Here is a 20762-nt window from a genome sequence, read left to right on the forward strand (position 1 = left end):
ACTCGAGGCTGGTTCATACTATACTGCCGTATGACGACATTTTTCTTTCGACGTTCATCGTCGTTCGTGTGAGCTGTAAACTGATGGCATTGATGAAGCAACGCGGATGCGTTAGGAAAGTTTGCAGCTGTCAAACCTTCCCGATATTTTGCCGAGCATCGACGATCGTCTTTTTAATGTGAATCATTTTGGCGATAGTAATTCGCGGTCACGGATAGCGCGATTTATTTATTTCCGTTTATAATAGTTGCTGCGAGACTAGTGTTTGAATAGAGCATGCAAAGACAAAGAGGCTTTTTCATGAAAATTTAGAAAGAAAAATGAGAACACTTCGTCATGGAGTATTTGCTGATGCAAATATGAACGGGTTTGTGATAGTGTGAACATGGTTATCGTCGACGATCACCAAAGTATTGTGGCATCAACGCTGAGATATGGCGATATAGTGTGAACCAGCCTTTAGTATTTCAAAAGAGTTTGATGTTGTGTCCTCCATCAATCTGCATATGAAGTCTACCTACTTTGTGTATTTAGTAACGATGAATATAATTACTGAAACTAAATTAGGTTAGAATAAAGGAAAAAACATGTAATTTCGATTTGCACTGATAATATTCATGTCTAGATGACTTTATTTGTGACCTATTCACCAAACAGCTAGAAACAATCCGTTTGCTGCGCATCTACTGAACAGGTTGTAGATTCCCCTACCCTAATGTTTGCTCTTTAGATAGATGTGACATTCGGTTACATCCCACCAAACAATAAAATCTCTTGTAATATCAATTCACCTAGTGAAGTGGTTGAACCCACTGATTAGATAACAAAGCTATTGTTCACCACCAGCTCCATTACTGAGAAGAGTGACCTTTGATACATTCTAGTTAATACTCGGCTTCTACATTTTCAATGTTTCCTGAATCAGTTCTGTATTATTATCAAATACTGTTAGCCTATATCCTATTCGCCAGTTCATATCACTGAGACTGTTAGCCTATATCCTATTCGCCAGTTCATATCACTGAGACTGTTAGCCTATATCCTATTCGCCAGTTCATATCACTGAGACTGTTAACCTATATCCTATTCGCCAGCTTACATCTCTGAGACTGTTAGTCCATATCCTATTCGCCAGTTCATATCACTGAGACTGTTAGTCCATATCCTATTCGCCAGTTCATATCACTGAGACTATTAGCCTATATATCCTATTCGCCAGCTTACATCTCTGAGAATCTGGTATGTTACGGTTGACTGTTTTCTCAAACTTGTTCACTGTTGCTCTTGTTCTGTTAGCAGTTTCTGTCCAATACGGCTAAGCCGTTCTCAACCCCACTGTTTTGATGGTGGCTTTTAGGGGTCGCTAAAATGTTCGTTTAAAAACATATATGTCAAGGAAAGTCAGCTGTTGCCCATATGTTTGCTGTCAATCTGCAGCTGTCACTCGCACTCCAATGGGCTCTAAGTAAAAGCGTTTTCAAGTCCTGCACACTATTCTACATCAAATTCCGTTAACATACCATCATGACGACCATTGAGACTGCAATGCTGCTGTCAATGTAACATCGCAATAAATATAGCAGCGACTCGCATCCAAGATTTCCTTTTCAAAATTATCACGGAGCTTCCATACACTATTTTCATGAATTTGGCACAAAACATTAAACTATTTAAACATTTCCTGGAAATGATTGGGGTTGGAGATTGGAGTCAAGTTTGAAATGACAAGAATGATAGATCTTTCGGAATTGTTTCGAAATGAAACATTCAAAGATGAACTTAGACAATTTTTGGTAGGTTTTATCAGGTAGTATTTTTTATCACTTGCAATTGTTTTTTATGTTTGAAGTGATCTGATGTTTCAAGATTAAAATTGACAGAACTTGATCGTGGTTAAAACGCTCAGATGAAAAATATAGGCATAATGATATCACTAGTTGTTATCGTTGTTATAGTTGATATCAGCTATTGCATTCAAGTTGCAGTGTTACATGTCTCTATTCTGTTGGTCTCTGCAACTAGAGACATCATAATCACACTTTCGCTTCATCTGAGTGTTTTAATCGTGATCAAGTTGTGTGGGTTTTAATCTTGAAACATCCTGGCGATCAGATCACCTCAAACATAAAAAAACAATCTCGATTGATAAAACATACCGATACCTTCTGATAAAATCTACAAAAATTCTGTGTAATCTCTAACAATCTAATGGAAGAAACTGAGCGATGGGCTTCAAGTTTTGATCTCTCAAGTTTTTGAAAGCAGGAGCATTGATTGACATCCGAAGAAGTGTCACAGCTGATAGCAGTGGTAATTGACCTTGACTTACCTGTGTTCTCAGATGAATAAGACATGTGAGAGTGGAGACTATGGTAGCAACCCGTTCTGCAGCCCTAACATCGATTCAAGTAATCTCCTGAACCTTAACTCCTACAGAAACCATGATGCATACTGTTTAGCCTATGTCTTCACCTATCGCGACTTTGATGGAGGCACTCTCGGACTAGCCTGGGTCGCTGAACCAGGCAGTAAGTAACTTCTACACAGCTCTGCAGTCAGTCGTGTCTGAAAGTGTTATGACCATTCCTTTAGCAATTTGAGTTTATCTATTTTCTAAGCGACGCCCTAGTTAATTAAATTGCTTGGTGTTTATTTCTATTATTTGTAAACTAAACCTCACAAGTTGATACATAGATTTTATCAGTTGAATTTAAATATCAACTCACTAAGGCATTTGCTAGGACTTGAACTGCTGCACTTGTTTTCAACAGCACCATACTATATGTCATCGCATGTATGCCTATCTTACATGTAAGCGAGATAGGCATACATGCGACTTTAGAAAAATAGCCCTAAAATGTTATTTCATTTGCTTTTAATCAAGGTTATGTGTGTATAAGAAGGATCTCTTAGTTCAGTATTTTTTTGCGTTCTAGAATCAGCTTATTTGCGAAGATATATGGTAGCTTTCTGGGTAGTTAGTTGTGTTATTTAAGAACAATCCAATTATACTGGCAGCGAAACGTTCAAATCAATTTTTGACACAGCTACTTATTGCTATAGTTGAATGGGTGTGGTGGATACAACTGATACTGCATCAATTGATGGAAAACAATCTATATTTAGGTGAAATTTGGGTCGACTGGGCGGGTCAATCAGTTTCACACACGCAGTAACAGCTGATATGGACAAGAATTAACAGTGAACGTACATGTACTTTAGAAAATCAGATTTTTGTTCATAAGCGTGTCCATATCAGATGTTTTATCTGCTACTAGGTTATCAGCTCAGCAGAGTACACCATTTGACTACCAATAGTATTTGAGCATCTGCAGAACTAACACGAGTTGCTTTCCTTACCTGACTCAAACACACCACTCGTGATTCATCGCCTCTAGTGTTGGTTGGTCAGCATTCAAGTTAGCCTGTCTTGACAAACTGTTGTTTTTGCGGAGTTGTCCCCTCGTCGAGCGGGGAGCAAAACAACAGATTGTCACAATACGCACTGCACCTGATGCATCAGCTGCACTGAAAGAGAGTTGTTCTCTTCCGTCTATGCGGCTGGCTGTGATGTTATGTCGGTCGCTCCATTGGTAATCATAACGGATTTCGCGCAAAATTTTATGTAGAAAAATTAAGATAATAACGTTTAATCAGCGACCAGTCTCTGCGGTAAACTTTAGTAGAACTTGAGAACTTGGCAACAACAGCAACTAAACATGTCGTTATTTGTACGCTCAGTCAGTTTTATTTCTATTTTTGTATCAGTCAGTTTTATTTGTTCGTATTGATTTTATTTTCAATTTATTTTATTTTCAAGTTCTACTAAAGCTTACCGCAGAGACTGGTCGCTGGTTAAATGTGTTAATCTTATTTTTTTCTAGATAAATTTTTACGTGAAATCCGTTATGATTACCAATGGAGCGACCGACATAACATCCACAGCCAGCCGCATAGACGGAAGAGAACAACTCTCTTTCAGTGCAGCTGATGCATCAGGTGCAGTGCGTATTGTGACAATCTGCTGTTTTGCTCGCTGCGCTTGCCGGGGGAAAACTCCGCAAAAACAACAGTTTGTCAAGACAGGCTACATTCAAACTAGGAATGCCACTGGTGCATCTCATGTAGGAACTATCCTAGAGATTTTTACTGTTAGTGTTAACAACGTTAGTCAGCGAGTCCGGTAGCATCAGCTCTCATATTTCTTGGTTTTCTAATCATTCTATTCAACTTTAGTTGTTCAAGCAGTTAACGTGAGAGTAACAATATTTTGTTAGTGGTGTGATTGCTGAAGTCTTGCCTTGGTGATTTTGTTAGCACTTACATGCATAATGTTGCTGTTTTAAGATTTACCAGAGTGTTTGCAGCGACATCCTAGCTACTACCTTTCCGTTACTACTAGTTACTACGTTACCATGGCGCGAATGAAGCAGAGTTGGAGTTGTGCGCACATTGAGACCCCGCGATAAGTGTTTCAATAGAAGTTTGTGTGTTGTAAGTTAATGGAAGCACTTTGTTGTGAAAAGATATCGATTGCTATGCCAGAGGTCGTAGCGGCGAATTCGGAACTGCTCAAATCGAAATATACGTGAGGAAAATGTTAAAAATACAATAGTTTGCACGACACTTTTTTTCGCATCTTTCGCAAGCATTAAATATATAATAATATAAATAATATTAATAATATAAATATAAGTTTGTGAGAAACCAAACTCGCTGGACATGCGGATGAGCTGCTGCATTTATGCATATCGATTAGCAGTAAGAGATTGACAGACTTCACTTCTATTGAAGTCAAAACAATACTTATCTTATTTCAAGCGTATATTTTGGGTAGCGAATGGCTGCTAGATTATGACACCTACTAAAATATTTTTTCCGAAGTATTAGTATAAACGCTTTTCATGGCTGTTGCAGGTAGTTAGTCCAGACTAACCAACCGCTGCTACGCTAAAACTATAATGCAGCTAACCAGCTGGCTAAAAAGTTTCCTCACAAATCGTCTCAAACGTCTCAACAGAAAATTAAAATAATTAGTTGGAATCTGCCAGAAATTCATTCTAAACAAAAAATAGTACTTATCGATTCTTAAGTTATAAATTATAAATATGTATGAGAAAAAATTTCATCGTTACTTCAGTACATAGTTGACAATGATTTGTTATTCTAGCTATTAATAGATGATATTAATAGTGTCGGAATCATTTATTCTGTTACATCTATTGATTTTTATTATAATCTTGAAATTAATAATTATGGTATGTAACTGACATTCTGGACCTGGATGAGAAAGCATTTGGGGACAATCGTGTGTTTTGCGATGGTTTCTTGATATAGCGAGTGATATTCATTAGTTTATTTAAACTTTTAACTGTATGTTGGAGGAAATTTCTTTAATGACACAAAACTAGTGGGTCAGCGCTTGGTAAATCAGTACGCATTGTGTAATTGAATTATTAGCTCTCGATGTTTCTCATGAGTAAGATGCCAAATACTTTTTAGAGCTTTGTGTAATGCAGTTTTAAAGCTTGAATTCTCAACCCCTTTCTGATAGACTGGACTGATATTTGTTAGAAGTGGGAGGTATCTGCTCCCAGTATCAATTCGTCAGAGACTCTGGATTTCGTAGCCTCAACACCGGCATTATCACACTCAACAACTACAGAAAGCGGGTACCGCCCCGTGTGTCTCATCTTACATTCGCCCATGAACTCGGGCACAACTTTGGTTCACCAGTGAGTCAATGCTGTCTGCTACTTGAAACTAAATTCAGCTGGTAAATCCTGCAACCCTTTGCTTGCACCTTTGATTGACCTTCTGTCCTGCCATGAATCCGTGTCTCTCCGGGTTGAACTAGTGCACTGGTGAACAGAGTGGAGACAACATTGATTGACTTGGCAAAATAGAATAAAACATTGCCACTATCACATTTAATTCGCTAAAGAGATTTCAATTTATGTTTACTCCGTCGTTGTGATACAACAACATTCAATATCTCGATCAGCGTATATATACTTTGCTTCTAGTAGCCTATCTTATAGGAAAATTTTTGCGTCATAGACGCCAGGCTGAAACTGCTACGTTCAATTGATAAATCTCACGTTAAAAAATGGTGCATTTCCAACCAGTTCCAACTTAAGTTGATTAAATGAGAAACAGGACTAATGTTTCATTGCTGTCATTTAAGAGCCCAACCATCAATGATGGCTCAATACTTGCTTGATTAAAACGTACGTGTCATAAGAACATATAAAACTATGTAAACTTGCCACGCATTCGTCAACGGCTTATTAATTAATATTGCTCCCGTACTGCACTCTGTGCCACGAAGATTCTCCACTCAGTTCTGCATAGCATGTTGCTCAAACCTGATTGTGTCGATTGTCTGCACCTGCCTTGCCCCACTTTGCTATCATGGATTTATTGCTCATTGGATTACCTCATTCTGGTGGTGGGTAGCACTTTTCAGTCATTAGTTACAGCAGGTATTAGTTGCTCTCCATTCATTAGTTACATCAGGTATTAGTTACTCTTCAGTTGCTAGTCACAACAGGTGTTAGTGACTCTTCAATCATTAGTCACAGCAGGTATTAGTTACTTTTCCGTCATTGGTTACAGCTGGTATTAGTTGCTCTCCAGTCATTAGCTACATCAGGTGTTAGTTGCTTTTCAATCATTAGTTACAGCAGGTACTAGTTACTCTTCAGTCATTAGTCACAGCAGGTATTAGTTGCTCTCCAGTCATTAGTTACAGCAGATACTAGTTACTCTCCAGCCATTAGCTACAGCAGGTATGTGTTACTGTTCAATCATTAGTTACAGCAGCTATTAGTTACTCTTCAGTCATTAGTTACAGCAGTTTGTTCTGAGCTCAAAGACTGGTCAACTAATATGTATGTATATTCTATACACTCTATTATATGAATCGAATCTTCAAGCATCAAATTTTGAAGCTTCTGGTGGCAAGTTTGTCGATTGTCATGATGTCAGTAATATTTCGAGCATGGACTCTTATCTCGTTGTTGGACTTGCATACCGTGATTAGATTAGTATGACAATATTGGACTGGTGTCGCAAGGGAGGGTAACTGTATGAGTAAGTGACATGACAAGTGTAGACAGGTGCAGTTTGGGTATTATGGCATGACACATTTGTGTCAGCTAAGCAGAGATAGTTACTCTAGCATGAACGGGTAGGTGTAGCATTGGTGGATCAGTATGTTTAAGATAGCGAAGTTCAATTGTAGCGTTCCGCTATGACAAGAGTAGGCGGGTATAGCAGTAATATAGCTTGCTTTCTACTTAGAAGTTTGAATTTAGAAATGGGCCAATCCAAAGAGACGATCAGATATTTCCCTGGCCTCCAATCGTATAAGAATACATCACTTTCATTAATTACTAATTAGTGCTTTTTGATTTGGATATGGCCCAACGTGGTAGAACTGCAAGACTTTTTTTCTATATAGTATTTTCGTATAGCGAACTCTTAGCCAATGTTTACGATCTCTTATAAATAATCCTTTTGGAGTCTTAAGCTGCTAGTTTTATGTCTCGAAACTACAGTAGTATAGGATAATCTATCTATAAGCAATACTCCCTTTTATTTCTAGCAATGTAAACTTCATTATCACTCCAACTTGCTACCTGACTAGACTGTGACTTCTCAACGCAAGGCAACTCTGTCCTGTCTACTGTCTGTTTATACAACGATGTACTCTAATGCTTTAATTAGGGTTCTAGTGAATATCAGTTCCAATAAATCTCCATCTATTAGCGTGATAAATTTTCAGAGTTGTATTAAGACGATTCTTTTGTGAAACTGAATAGTGTCAATTTATATTAGGTGTACCTTTATGTCATATTTGGTACAGGACACTATTATGTTATTAACTCTTTCAAGTTGGAATTTATTTTCAAAATAATTAAGTACGTTGACATGGATATATATGACTTTTCGTAACTTTTCATATTCTTATTATATTTAATAATTTTTCATTGTAATTGGTATATCTTCAAACTGAAATTTGCATCTTATTAAGCACAAAATTTCCTTTCTAATTATATATCAACCAGCTAGTTTTATTAAATTCTTCCATTCCATAAAAATGGGACAAAATGGTTTAGAGAAATAATTTCTAAATCGTCCCTAAAACGCTGGAGATTATAAGACTGCTGAACTATAAGAACAAATAAATATGATTACACATGTTTTGTGATCTCTCATGTTAGCCATGTACATCATAGTGAGTGCTGAAACCTTGTCATCATAGTAGCTTTATTATTTTGCACAACAGAGAACATGTTTCCATCAAGCACAAGGAGGCGTTATGAATAGGATTTTAGAAGTTATGCAATCAATACCTTTTTGTAATCCTTGAAGCTTAGAATGGGAAGGTTCTTTGAAAGTTTGTACAAAATAAGTGTTGACTTGGGCTATTTCTAAGCTATTTGGTAAAAAAATTGCTTCTAGACTTAATACTTTCAGAGAAACTTCCGAACCCAAAAATGTTAAAATTGATAGTTGGATAAGAGTAATTTGACAGTCAGATCGGTTGATCACAAACTTTGCTAAAACGCTTTTGATTGGTTAAAGCAGAATCACAAACTATTGGAGATTTCACGTTGATTGTGTTACTCGCTTTATACCGTCGAGAAACATTAAACTGGATACTTGGCTCAGGCAATTTTTGCTTTTGTTTTTGATTACCAATTTTATTTACCGATTTTGGGAAAGCATAGAACCAGTCAATTTGATGATATAGGATTTAAAATAGGTTATCCCTTGTAGAATTTTGTGGAGAGCCAGCTAAAAAAATTATATAGCTACTGTTAGTGGTTGCCATGCAACAAGCGAATGAGCTATGCAGTGTCAGCAAGCCGCGGGGTGCGGCTTGCTGACACTAAAAGGTTAAAGGTGTAAAGCAGCTTTTTCAGTTGAATTAACAGTATTGCGTGTACAGTAAATAAATTGGAAACTATACACCATATTGTAACTACTGTAAAATAGATTTTCCAGCTGAGTTAACAGGAGATAAACTGGGCAGCTGGTTTTTGAAGCTCTGGTCACTTGTGAGGTGTGATGAAGTAGACTCGAGATTAGAATAAGGTTCAACCAAAAGTCTATTGCTTATTCTACAAAATTAGCTTTAACATTGCTAAGAGGTTTTGCGATTTTGGATTGGGTAATATTTACAGTAAAATTGTGATAAAACTTGATTTTTGTACAAGCCTCTTGTAATCATGTACACTTTCATTATCAAGAATTTAAAATGCTCTTGTACAAGTCTTGATTTTGAACGCAGGAGAAATGAGGTAGTTTGATCACGTTGAAACTTAGAAAATATTTCTGGTTATTGTAACTCTATTCTACGAGAGTTTTCTTATTGCAAGAGCAAGAATAGGAACTAACACTAAGGCTATAAAATGATAAGGCAATAATACCAGAATATGCTGCTTTTCCATCTGAAGTTTATGAGAAGTATTATTGCTACGTTCTAGCCTCAGGTCTAGCTAAGTTATCTCTTTGTTTTAGTTTTGCCAAGGGAAATTCTTTGCTAGAACCATGTATTGCAATTTTAAATTATCAGTTCGGAGTGATTCATTGATATTCATTGATTGGGACATTAACCATTTAGAACTTGTATTTGTAACGGAATTTGAAAAGAGAAAATGGTTGCCTGCATATTATTCTTAAATGGCAATTTGAAAATTGAAATAAAAAGCAGCAACACGCTTCACATGGGTGAGCTAATTGCTCCGAGCAATCTAAAAGAACTGGAGTGCTGTCCTCGAGTGGACCATTAGTCCACTCGAGGACAGCACTCCAGTCCATAAACTTATCCGTCTTGTGTTAATGATTACTGCTGCACTTTCTTGATAATTGTAGTCCTGTAAAGCTAACACTACGGTAACTTAACAAGCAGTAGGGCTTCTCTTTCTTGCCAGTGACATTCTTGCTGTTACATAGGTCACTGTTCTCAAATCCAAGTAGCCTTTAAACTTATCCTAAATGAGACAACAACTTGGCAGTGGGTGCAGCCACAGGCTATAGACTAGACAGGGTGCTTGGCCCAGAAAACCATAACGGTTAATATACATATATATATATATATATATATACAAAGCAGTTTGTATATATATATATACAAACATACTAGCGGAATTCTCGACATTGCATGGGTATGTAGTTGCCTGCCACTTGCCATTAGCCTGGCACATTGCCAATGGCTAATTTAAGTAAACTAGCTATCTTACTAATACATAGAACGGAGAAAGGTAGTGTATTTTTGCCCAGATAGCGACATATATTGCCCCATGAGTCCATCAATCTTGCGTAGCTTAATTGGTAAGATACTTGCTTGGCAAATAGAAGGTTCTGAGATCAAATCTAGAATGAAACGGATATTTCATTCCTAAATTTTAATAGCTATAACTGAACAAACAGAAGTACACACACATACACAAACTTTGAGGTTTATGTATATGTATATATATATTGTACTTTTATATATATATTTATATATTGGCTAAAACCTTTTCTGAAAAATCACATTTTCACAACCTAGTGTAGTTATGAAAAATGTGACTTTCCAAATTCGTTTTATTCTGAACAATTACTCTGCTTATCATTAGTATGGAGTTCTTTTGTAGCTTTGAATTTTACCATATCCTATAATTTATGTTTAGTTGTAGAATTACATGGAACATTATGTAGGATGGCTGACTGCTTTTATATATATTTATATAAATAAAAGTACGCTAATACAAACAGTGTTACTAAAATACTAAAGGTAACTCTACACAGATCTACACTCATCAGTATAAAATGAGATTTCTATCTACCTTATCCATTAGGCAGCAGCTCTGTAAGCTTCCTCAACCGTGGTTATGGGCTAACTTTCCATGCTCACAGGCTATCTGCTTCTGCTCTCTCCCACAGCTGCTAAAGGTGGCATCTGCAGTGAGTATTCAGCCTATTCTGCCGCTGGAGGTGCACTCCTCAAGAGCCTCAATACAGGGATCATCACCCTACAGAATTACCAAAAGCATGTGCCACCCCTCATTACACGTCTCACATTCGCCCATGAGATAGGCCATAATTTTGGCGCTCAGGTAATAACTAGTGGGCACATGTGCTGGACATGCATCAGCTCCCCAAGGTATCATTCACACTAGAATGCAATGTTCCCGCTAGAATGCAATGTTCACACTAGAGTGCAATGTTCACACTAGAATGCAATGTTCACACTAGAATGCAATGTTCACACTAGAGTGCAATGTTCACACTAGAGTGCAATGTTCACACTAGAATGCAATGTTCACACTAGAATGCAATGTTCACACTAGAATGCAATGTTCACACTAGAATGCAATGTTCACATTAGAGTGCAATGTTCACACTAGAATGCAATGTTCTCACTAGAATGCAATGTTCACACTAGAATGCAATGTTCACACTAGAATGCAATGTTCTCACTAGAATGCAATGTTCACACTAGAATGCAATGTTCACACTAGAATGCAATTTTCACACTAGAATGCAATGTTCACACTAGAATGCAATGTTCACACTAGAATGCAATGTTCACACTAGAATGCAATGTCGGTACATCCGAGAACTTTTAATTTCTTTATAGGCCAATTCAGCTTGCATCTGCCAACATCTTCGTGGAGCAGTTGCAGAAATGGCGAGATAAAGGAATGGGGCTCATATTGTATAACTCACTGTGCATATACTGCGTACATATGACGATGAAACATTACTTTGATGAGTTTTGTATAGCTTGAAATTTAACGTTTTCAAGTCGGCCATGTCCCATGTGCGAAAGGCTGTCAACATGCACCCGTGATGCGCGACTCACTTAGCCAACGCATCATTTCCAAATAAATGTGTGTGTCTAAATCAATAGAATAAAACTGATGCGTCTGTAATAGTTAATTGCGCCATCTCAATCCCATTGCAGGCTTGTTCATGCTATATCACCATATGCCGCTGCTAATCCTGCAATACTTTGGTGTTCGTTTATAATCACTATGTTCATATTATCACAAACCCATCAGCGTTTGCATCAACGAAATGTCCCCGCATAGTGTCCTCATTATACAATACCATCGCAGAAGGATGAAATACGAGTCTCGCAGCAACTGTCACAAGAAAAAATATGGACAGAGGATTCTGCGATGGCCAATCTCCATTGCCGAAGGGGTGCACGTTACACAGTCTGTCGCGGATGTTCGGGGAACTATCGGGAAAGTTTGACAGTTCCAACTGTTTTCGAAGAATCCGCATTGCCTCAACCGATGGCTTCGGTTCATGGTGCACATTATTGATAATTAATCGCCAAGAGGTCAACGACGACATACGGCGGTATAGCGTGAACCAGCCTCTGTCCAACGCATGATAGTTGCGTCTGATTCTGCCTTTTGAACAACAATAACAGCAATTTATATTTGGTAAAATATATAGTCACATGTAATATATATTCGAAAGTCACGAGTATAAATTATTATAACTGTTTATAAATCATTTTAAATGGTTTTTTTCTGATAATTGAAAATGTTAAAATCCTTTTTTATAGTTTATTTATGCCATGAGCCTTTTTGTGGTTGTTTGTTTTCATCGTTGGTGTGTTGTCTTTTGTTGAGCAAAATATAGCAGTGCAAATAACTGCGGAAACATAGCTGTCAAAAATTAATTAATTTATTGTTGAGGATCCATGTTACAACACGATTATTCAGATGATGCTTCAATAAGTGCGCAGAAAAATCTAGCAAGCATGTCATAGCCTTCACCTGACAGAGATCACCTGACAGAGGTCACCTGACAGAGGTCAATTCCCATTGATCAATCTATTTGGAAGCGTTGGCGGAACATCTACACAACACATCGTCAACGCATTTCGTCATGTTGGCACCAGACCATTAGACATCGAATGCGCCGTTCATCGTCATGAGAAATCTTAAAGGTTGACTTGTAACCTTTAAGGTTCTTCTTATTTAGTGACTGAGAAGAGATTTTAATGGAGCTGAACAACTGTTATTAAGAATAAAAGAAACGAAACTCACTAGTTTTACTATTATTGCATTGCAGTGTGAACAAGGTCTTGCTCCTTGAATGAAACAAAATTTGAAAAAGTGCTAAATTTATGTAAAAACGTCTGTGGCCATGCATACAAATGAAATATATTTGGAGTTGTCATCTTGCTGTTCACTCAGCATTTGAATCTCGCAGAAAGCATCAAATGAACATTTCATAGACTCACGAAGTGAGATTGTTGTATGTTTCAGCAACATTGGTAGCCCGAGTAGTAGTATCAAATACCACTGGTAATATTTCACATGCATCCTTTGCTTGTTGATTCTTATTGCTGTCTCTTCCTCCGCATGCGCTTGTTAAAACCTTGCTGCTCATTACCTCTGAACTACATGTATATATACCTCTGAATATACATGCTGCCTGTATATTACATGCAAAAACACTGGAAATTGGCACGCCACCACTGCTTTCAATATTAACTTTGGTTGAATTACTTGTTCCATTTCACTCATTTTACGAGTCATTTTCATTTAGTACTATGCTCATGATACATAGCTATTACTCATCTCACAGCACGATGTCGAAGGGCATAATCCGAGTTGTACTCCTGAATCGGACGGGACGTCATCTGATGGAAATTATATAATGTTTGCAAGTGCTACCACCGGTACGAAGCCCGACAATGATCAATTCTCCCAGTGCAGCAAAACAGCTATAGCCCAAGTGCTTAACACAGTCATCAACAATATGAATGGAAAGCAAAATTGTTTTGAGGGTAAGTCATCATTTAATTCAGCATCGTTAGCTCTTCAGGCTAGCATAGAGCCATGTGTTATGAACCAAAGGCTAAAGTTCAAGTCTATTCTTAACTCCCTTAGCCATGTTTATAAACTTCTGTTTTCATAGCAACTGTTCATAAATAGAACCACTCAATGATGTGGACGTTTTAAACTTATAAGGAGAGTTATCACTTACCAATTACACTGTAAGCTAGAGTTGCCCCAATTTTGGTATCCGTATCGGTGCCGATATGGGTGTTGAGTATCTGAATCGTATCGGCCGATATTTTCTTAAAAAATATGAAACTTCAGATACTTTTTACAGATCAACTATATAGCAGAAAACAGTATTTTAGCCTGCTACACTAATAAAGATCATCAGCTGCAAGTTCCTTACTTTTACCTAATGAATTCTGAGCCTGCCATACAATTTATTTCATGTCTATAGCCTAATAAACATCCACACAGCTGAGGAACCTTTTTGCTTTAGTCAGAACGTAATCACAAAGTGTGGTATTTCCGCAGTTACAGCGATAGGATTTATTGCAGCTAATCACGAACAAGATAACAAAGATGGGAAACAAGAATGCAGTGTAATATTTCTATTTACTAGCATTACGAGAGTAATTTAAACGGTCGATGCATAAAGTTATCTATCACTCTCTTTATCCTGACGATATGATGTATCGTTTGTATTGTACAGAATACGTTAACCCAGTGGCTTATCGGTATTTAGCTTCTCCTCCATCATCTGTGGCAAGTGAGTCCCTCATCAGTACGACTGGCTACATTGCTAGTGATAGAAGAAAGAGACTTCTTACTGAGAGAACTAAATCGCTAACCGTAGTTAAAAGAAACATTGATTTGTTCTAAACTTGTACAGGCGCAGCAGTTCACTCAGCAATAAAAGAGAGATTTCATTGTCACAGAGAGGGCTGTACCACTAATAGTAATTACCTTTATTAATTACACATTACAAGAAACATGGACTGTTTTTTTTACTGCATGCACGGTATGTCAGTAGGCCTATCTGAAATTTTTTTTCTCTATAAATACAAATAACTAGAAATTCCAATGTCATACAGCCCACGACCAAAGTGATATTGGAAAAAATAAAGGGTACTGATGGTTGAGAAATGCAATATTAGCAGTCAAATAGGATAACTGCAATGGTAGCTGTAATGTACTGGGTGTTATTATATACAACAAATAGCAATAATGAAAGGAAAAGATTATATGTTTATATCTCTCCTCCTGCAAAAAAAGAAAAGCCATATTGGCCAATATTAGAAGTAAAATGCACTGATATTATTAGAATAACCAATATTATTTATATAGTAATAATAAAAAACCAATGCACAATTTTGTTTACATTTCAAAATGGCATAGCTAACAATATCACGAAGTTGTGATATTTATATAGATTTTTAGAAAATCTGTACTACGTAGTCATTGTCCTGTAGTCATCCAAACTTATAATTAATTATTGCAATAACCTCATTAGAACCGTTAGAAAAAATATCATCGTCATGCCTTTACTTACACTGCATTAGATTTTTAGAAAGTCTGTACTACGTAGTCATTGTTCTGTAGTCATCCAAACTTATAATTAATTATTGTAATAATCTCATAAGAAACGTTAAAAAATATCATCGTCATTTACTTTACTTATACTGCGTTGGACATCAGTTAGAATGGGAAAATATTCAAATGTGTCAGCAAATGAAAATGAAAAAATTGAAATCGGCAAAAATGAAACGATTTCTGTACTCCTATGTTAATTGCCAAAACCTTCGGCAATTCGACAATGCTATAGACTGGTGAAAAGTGCACGTTATTTTTTCGTGAAATGCGCAAGACTTCATCGTTCTATTATCTGTCCCTCGGCGTTTCAATTTTCGGTCTTAACTTTTATTAAACCAAGCTTTTCAAGTGTTTTGTGGCGATTTCCGTTGAAATTAATCTGTCTATTTGTGTATAATCCGATCAGATGGGTAAGTTTTAAGATAATACCGACGGTTTACAAAGACTTGGTAACATATTTAAATAGGTTTAAATGTGTTTTGTATCGTTATTATACTTTAACGACTTGACATAACTATGCTTAAATTGGTTGATGAAATTTCTTGACGAGGGTTCGTTTCATTGTTGATGAATAATTTTCGTAAGTTGTGTGCACATGCATTTATCATAAAAACTCCCCCACTTCGCTCCGCTCGTTTTGTCGTGGGAATATATTAGTATTTATATTTTTGGCATCATATTTATATTTGCATGATAAAATGAACAATTATCTATGCAACACAAAAGGTCTGCATCGGATTATTTTTCAATAAGAATCGGTATATCGGTATCTGAATCGGCTGGTGAATTTAGAATCGAGGCATCCCTACTCTAAGCAATCTCTCGAAGACGGAACATGAAGTCTGATTGTCTTATTGCAAATAGAGACTGTGGGTGTTTTTAAGAGCATTATTGCAAAAGCAATGGCCCTGTGATCTTGGCTGGGCATGCCTGAGTCTCGTGGCAAGAGAACCTTAGCGACTGAAGTTGCAGAGGTCCTTTTGCAAAGAGCAATTTGAGGTTTGATGTAATGCCTGTTTCTGTTATTTGGGATTAGAACCCCCAACCTGTTGTTTGCAGTTCAGGTGCGCTAGACCACCAGGCCACCAGACCACGGCTGCTGTCTAAACTTGACAATTATTAATGAAAAAGCTGGCCATGTTTCATCCTATTGATGGAATCAATGTCTACGAATATGTCCACTTGGCAAGCAATATCCAGCATGCATTCGATGTTGTCATCCATGTTGAGTTAATGTAGGAAAAAGTACATTTCATTATAGAACTGAAAACGCAAGCTGTCGATCGTCGACTTACTGCGACTGCAATTAATTCTATTGGCTAAGTTATTAAAGTTTATGACCAACAATACAAGAGGTGTTCTTCTAAAACTTACTTGGAGCTGATTGCTCTACCACGGCAACCATCTTGAAGTTTCATACGAGTTTCATATGACCATCCTTGACTTCATGGTCGCTTCTCACACCTTAAATAGACTTACCTGAAGCAAATGCGGACGAGCACTAAAAGCTGTAGACGCGCGAATGTCTCTTAGCTTCAAATCACTGCTATTATGTAGCTGGGTTATTAAGCTTAATGCCCATAATGCCCCTCAAGGCTTCATTAGTCTGCGCTAAGTATAAGATAGACTGTAGATCTGCAGCCCTTTAATAAGTGGAAACACTTCAAACGCTGCTCAGTTGATGGAAAGTCTGCTCAGACGATCGATGTCGTTATGTCAGTGTATGGCGTCTCAGTCGGTTTCATTGACTTTCGAGTTTCTTTCCGTTTTGTTTCATTGGACAACTCTTGGTTGAAATCCTTTCATACCTTTTTCATACAAGTAGAGCATTTCATTCACCCAGAGTTCGACACATGAGATACCGGGCTCTGAATGAGAAAAGCCAAAGAATATTCTATTTTTAACAACTTGTGAGGTCATCACTTTTCACTATATTTTGACATGGTCCTCCTTTAAAAAACAGTTTGACAATGCAGGATGGTAAAATATGTTTCTAATTGCTATTTGGAAAGTCTTATTAGGTTGCTAGTTAGATTGCGCGCAGAATAGACCCTTGCTTGGTGTACTTTGGTAGCACTATTGTTCTAAGCTTTCCTAAGTCCATAAATTTTTTGTGTCTATTGACGTTGCTGCTTTAGTGTCACAGCGAAATGAGCTTCATCGTCTTACCATACTTGTCACTAGACCGCTCTGTGTCTTTTTCATTTTATACCTCCGGCATAGATTGATTCTGCCATTCCCACCCATTTTATTTTAGTGTCACAAATTTATTTCATGTTCGAAGAATGATCATCACTGTTGGTTATGTTCCAGAATCTACCGGGGCGTGGTGTGGAAACCAGATACAGGAGAAGGCAGAAGTGTGCGACTGTGGCTACGAGACTGATTGTCCTCTGAATGACCTTGATTGCTGCAAGTGCTGCGTTGGCCAATCAGATGACAACCAGGGACCCAACGCCTGCAAACTCAGGACCGGTATGTAGCTTTTAAGAGACCTTCATCTGCAAAAGGTTTGCTGTTTTCACATAACGCAGGTTCAGACTAAAAGGGTAAACAAGCAGATGGTTTGTCAGAGGGCTAGAGTGACTTCGTTCTCCTTGTCTATCGCTGTGTTTCCATGCTTTGAATGGGTCCGGAATTGCCTGCTGCCGATGAATTCCTACTCTACCGTCATCAGCAATGAGCATTTCCTTGATGTCGAAGCACTCTCACAGCAAATGTCTTCGTCTAAATTAGCAAAGCGAAATAGCGTCAAATGCGTTGGGATTTTACAATTTTATGATTCAGAGCGGAAGCAACTCCGAACTAATTCAAAGCATGGAAAAACACCGTATGTACTTATATGCTTTGCCTGTTTTCATCATTTAGCATGATATAAAGACAATAGTGAATTTATTGTGTCAGCTGTCAGTTCTTGTTCAGCTCGCGGAGTGGTGTGTGACCCGTCACAAGGTCCGTGCTGCAATGCCAACTGCGGGTTCGTCCAAAACAACATCCTCTGCAGACCGGAGAGTGAGTGTCTGGAGGCGCAGAACTGTTCATCCAATCAGGCCAAGTGCCCTAACTCCACCCATAAGCCTGATCGTACACCGTGTAGCCTTAATACTCAGATATGCAAGGCAGGGGTACGTATGTATTACCCGCCTTCTCGCCGTAAGGTATACCTAAAGACTAAATCATTGAAACACGTAATCTTTTACAGCACATAATATTTGATGCGATAATCTACCAATCATGTATACTCTTTTTTAACTTGGACAAATGGATGCGTGGCTTTCCTTTGGTGCAGGGAAATGAATACCGCATCAAACATGTAGTTGGATTTTCTTCCAATACTCCACAATGCCTGTGTGGATGAAGTAACTCCTCGTGCTTTAGTAAAATAAACTTGATTTGGGTGAAGTTTGTAACATCCTTGCTGGTTTTTCTATGATTGAAACCCCATCAACTAAAATCAACAGTTTGTGGTGGCTATAGCATTTGAGAAGCGATTTATTCCATTTTATTTTTACTCATGTAAAAAAACATGTCATTTGAGGAATAAGATCAGCGAATTTGAAAAAAGTTTGGTTACATGAATTGAGCTAAACAAGAGAAAAACTTTGATCGCTAATCGATTTAAACAACTAAAGATTTGTCTGAAAGTTTACTGTGAACAATTGCAGTCTACACAAATAACCATATAATATATCCTATATGTAAGGATATCTTTGTTCATCCAACATAAAAATATTTGTGTGAAGCTTTATTTTCAGCATTCGACAGGAAATGTCACATAAATGAATAAAATAGAATTGAGAAATTATTGATAATTAACTCTGTTGACCAATCACAGATATATCAATTTCTTTTCTATCGCCATCAGCCAGCATGCTCATTTAGATGGGACGTGTGACATATTGTCGGTGATACCCTGGCTGTATAAAAAACGAGTATGGTTGATGTGTACAAACTCGGGTTTAGTAATGGGTGTATGAGCTGCAGTAGGGTATATTACATCTGATACTCGTCTTAGTAGGGTAGATGGTCAACCAAAGTGGCAGCCAACCAAACCAGCCGTTCAATTGTTTATTCGTTTCTCTCCTGGAGTACGAGATTTCTCACATTATGCTTCATCTCACTAGTCTCTTTTTTCTGTGTACAGGAGTGTACTGGGTCACTTTGTGAGCTCATCACTTCAGACGGGATAGCATGGTCTGCGTGCGAGCCTGACCGTACTCAAGATACCAAGGCTAATGATGATCCAAGGCTTTGTTTCCTGGCATGCCAGAAAAACAGCCAGAGTGTTTGTTGGTCATCGGCAGATTTAGAAGCTACTGACTTCCCGAATGACTTCAAAAATATTTTAATAGAACACAACAAAGGCTCCAGTATTGCTATGGCTGCTGGTAGGTAATCAATCAATCGTGGAGAGTTGTCCCCACTCTGTTCTTGCTTTACTTGTGGCAGTCATTTTTCCAATCACCCGTATACATTGATTAAAATGCTGGAAATCACTCTCGTGTGCCTATTTCTAAAGTTGGTAGATTGTGGTTGCGAGTAGCCTGAGTTATTGAAGTAAAAAGAATATTTTTCCTCGTAGGTTTGATGTTATAGCATTTGAAAGTCCGGCAAATGAAAATGTGATGTTCTTGAGGGAAATCACTCGACTAATGCGAATGATGATTGTTGAAGTAGACCCTGGATGTTTTTTGTTGTTCAAGTTTCTTTTCTTGTTTGGAGGATGGCTACCGTGTCATATGGTTATCATACAGCTCTCATTAAATTCCAAAACCATGAAGTCCAACAGAGTTAACTGCTTTCATGTATTTAAGCAATGAAATTCTTGCGTGGTGGTTATGTGCATCTCATGCTTATATCATTAAAGATTTATGAGATTGTTAAGTGTGTATGTATAGAGAATGAGTATCTCATATCAAAACTGAACATTGATTATGTCAGCGAATCACACTCATCTCTGAGTTTGGGTACTTGACTCTTAATATCATTAAGTTGCTTCCCCGATGCAGCAGGATTGTTGACTCTTTCACTATCATAGGCAGCGCTAGTACGACCCAGCAAAGCCTTTGCATATAGGCAAGCGCTTCATGATGCGGCGGTAGCCGACTCCATACAAATTGTTTCTGATTAGTGAGTAGTTGATTAATTAACCTATAGTATCTGTACTTTAACGAAAGGAAACAATTAACAAACCCATTCTCAGCGTAGTTTTACTGTGCAAAAACTTTTATTTGCTATCGTAATTTCTTAACAATGACCAGTCGTGTCAAAAGTAATGCAGCTATGAATTATCACTAAATTCAGATCTTTGGATTTTGAGTTATTTTTATAGAACAACAGTACTACTGAGAGTGATTATTTTAA

The 20762-nt window shown here is 37.6% G+C and overlaps 1 protein-coding gene across 1 annotated transcript in view; it reads left to right on the forward strand.

Moving 5' to 3' along the window:
- LOC137397657 (disintegrin and metalloproteinase domain-containing protein 10-like) overlaps positions 1-20762 on the forward strand; it is a 60777-nt gene that overhangs the window by 30476 nt on the left and 9539 nt on the right. The window contains exons 8-13 of the mRNA XM_068083959.1: positions 2342-2528; positions 5575-5735; positions 13609-13810; positions 17712-17873; positions 18321-18523; positions 19543-19786. Coding sequence (XP_067940060.1) covers positions 2342-2528; positions 5575-5735; positions 13609-13810; positions 17712-17873; positions 18321-18523; positions 19543-19786 — 1159 coding nt within the window. The remainder of the gene's footprint in view (positions 1-2341; positions 2529-5574; positions 5736-13608; positions 13811-17711; positions 17874-18320; positions 18524-19542; positions 19787-20762) is intronic.

This window comes from Watersipora subatra, chromosome 5 (assembly GCF_963576615.1).
Source record: "Watersipora subatra chromosome 5, tzWatSuba1.1, whole genome shotgun sequence".
Lineage (NCBI taxonomy): Eukaryota > Metazoa > Bryozoa > Gymnolaemata > Cheilostomatida > Watersiporidae > Watersipora > Watersipora subatra.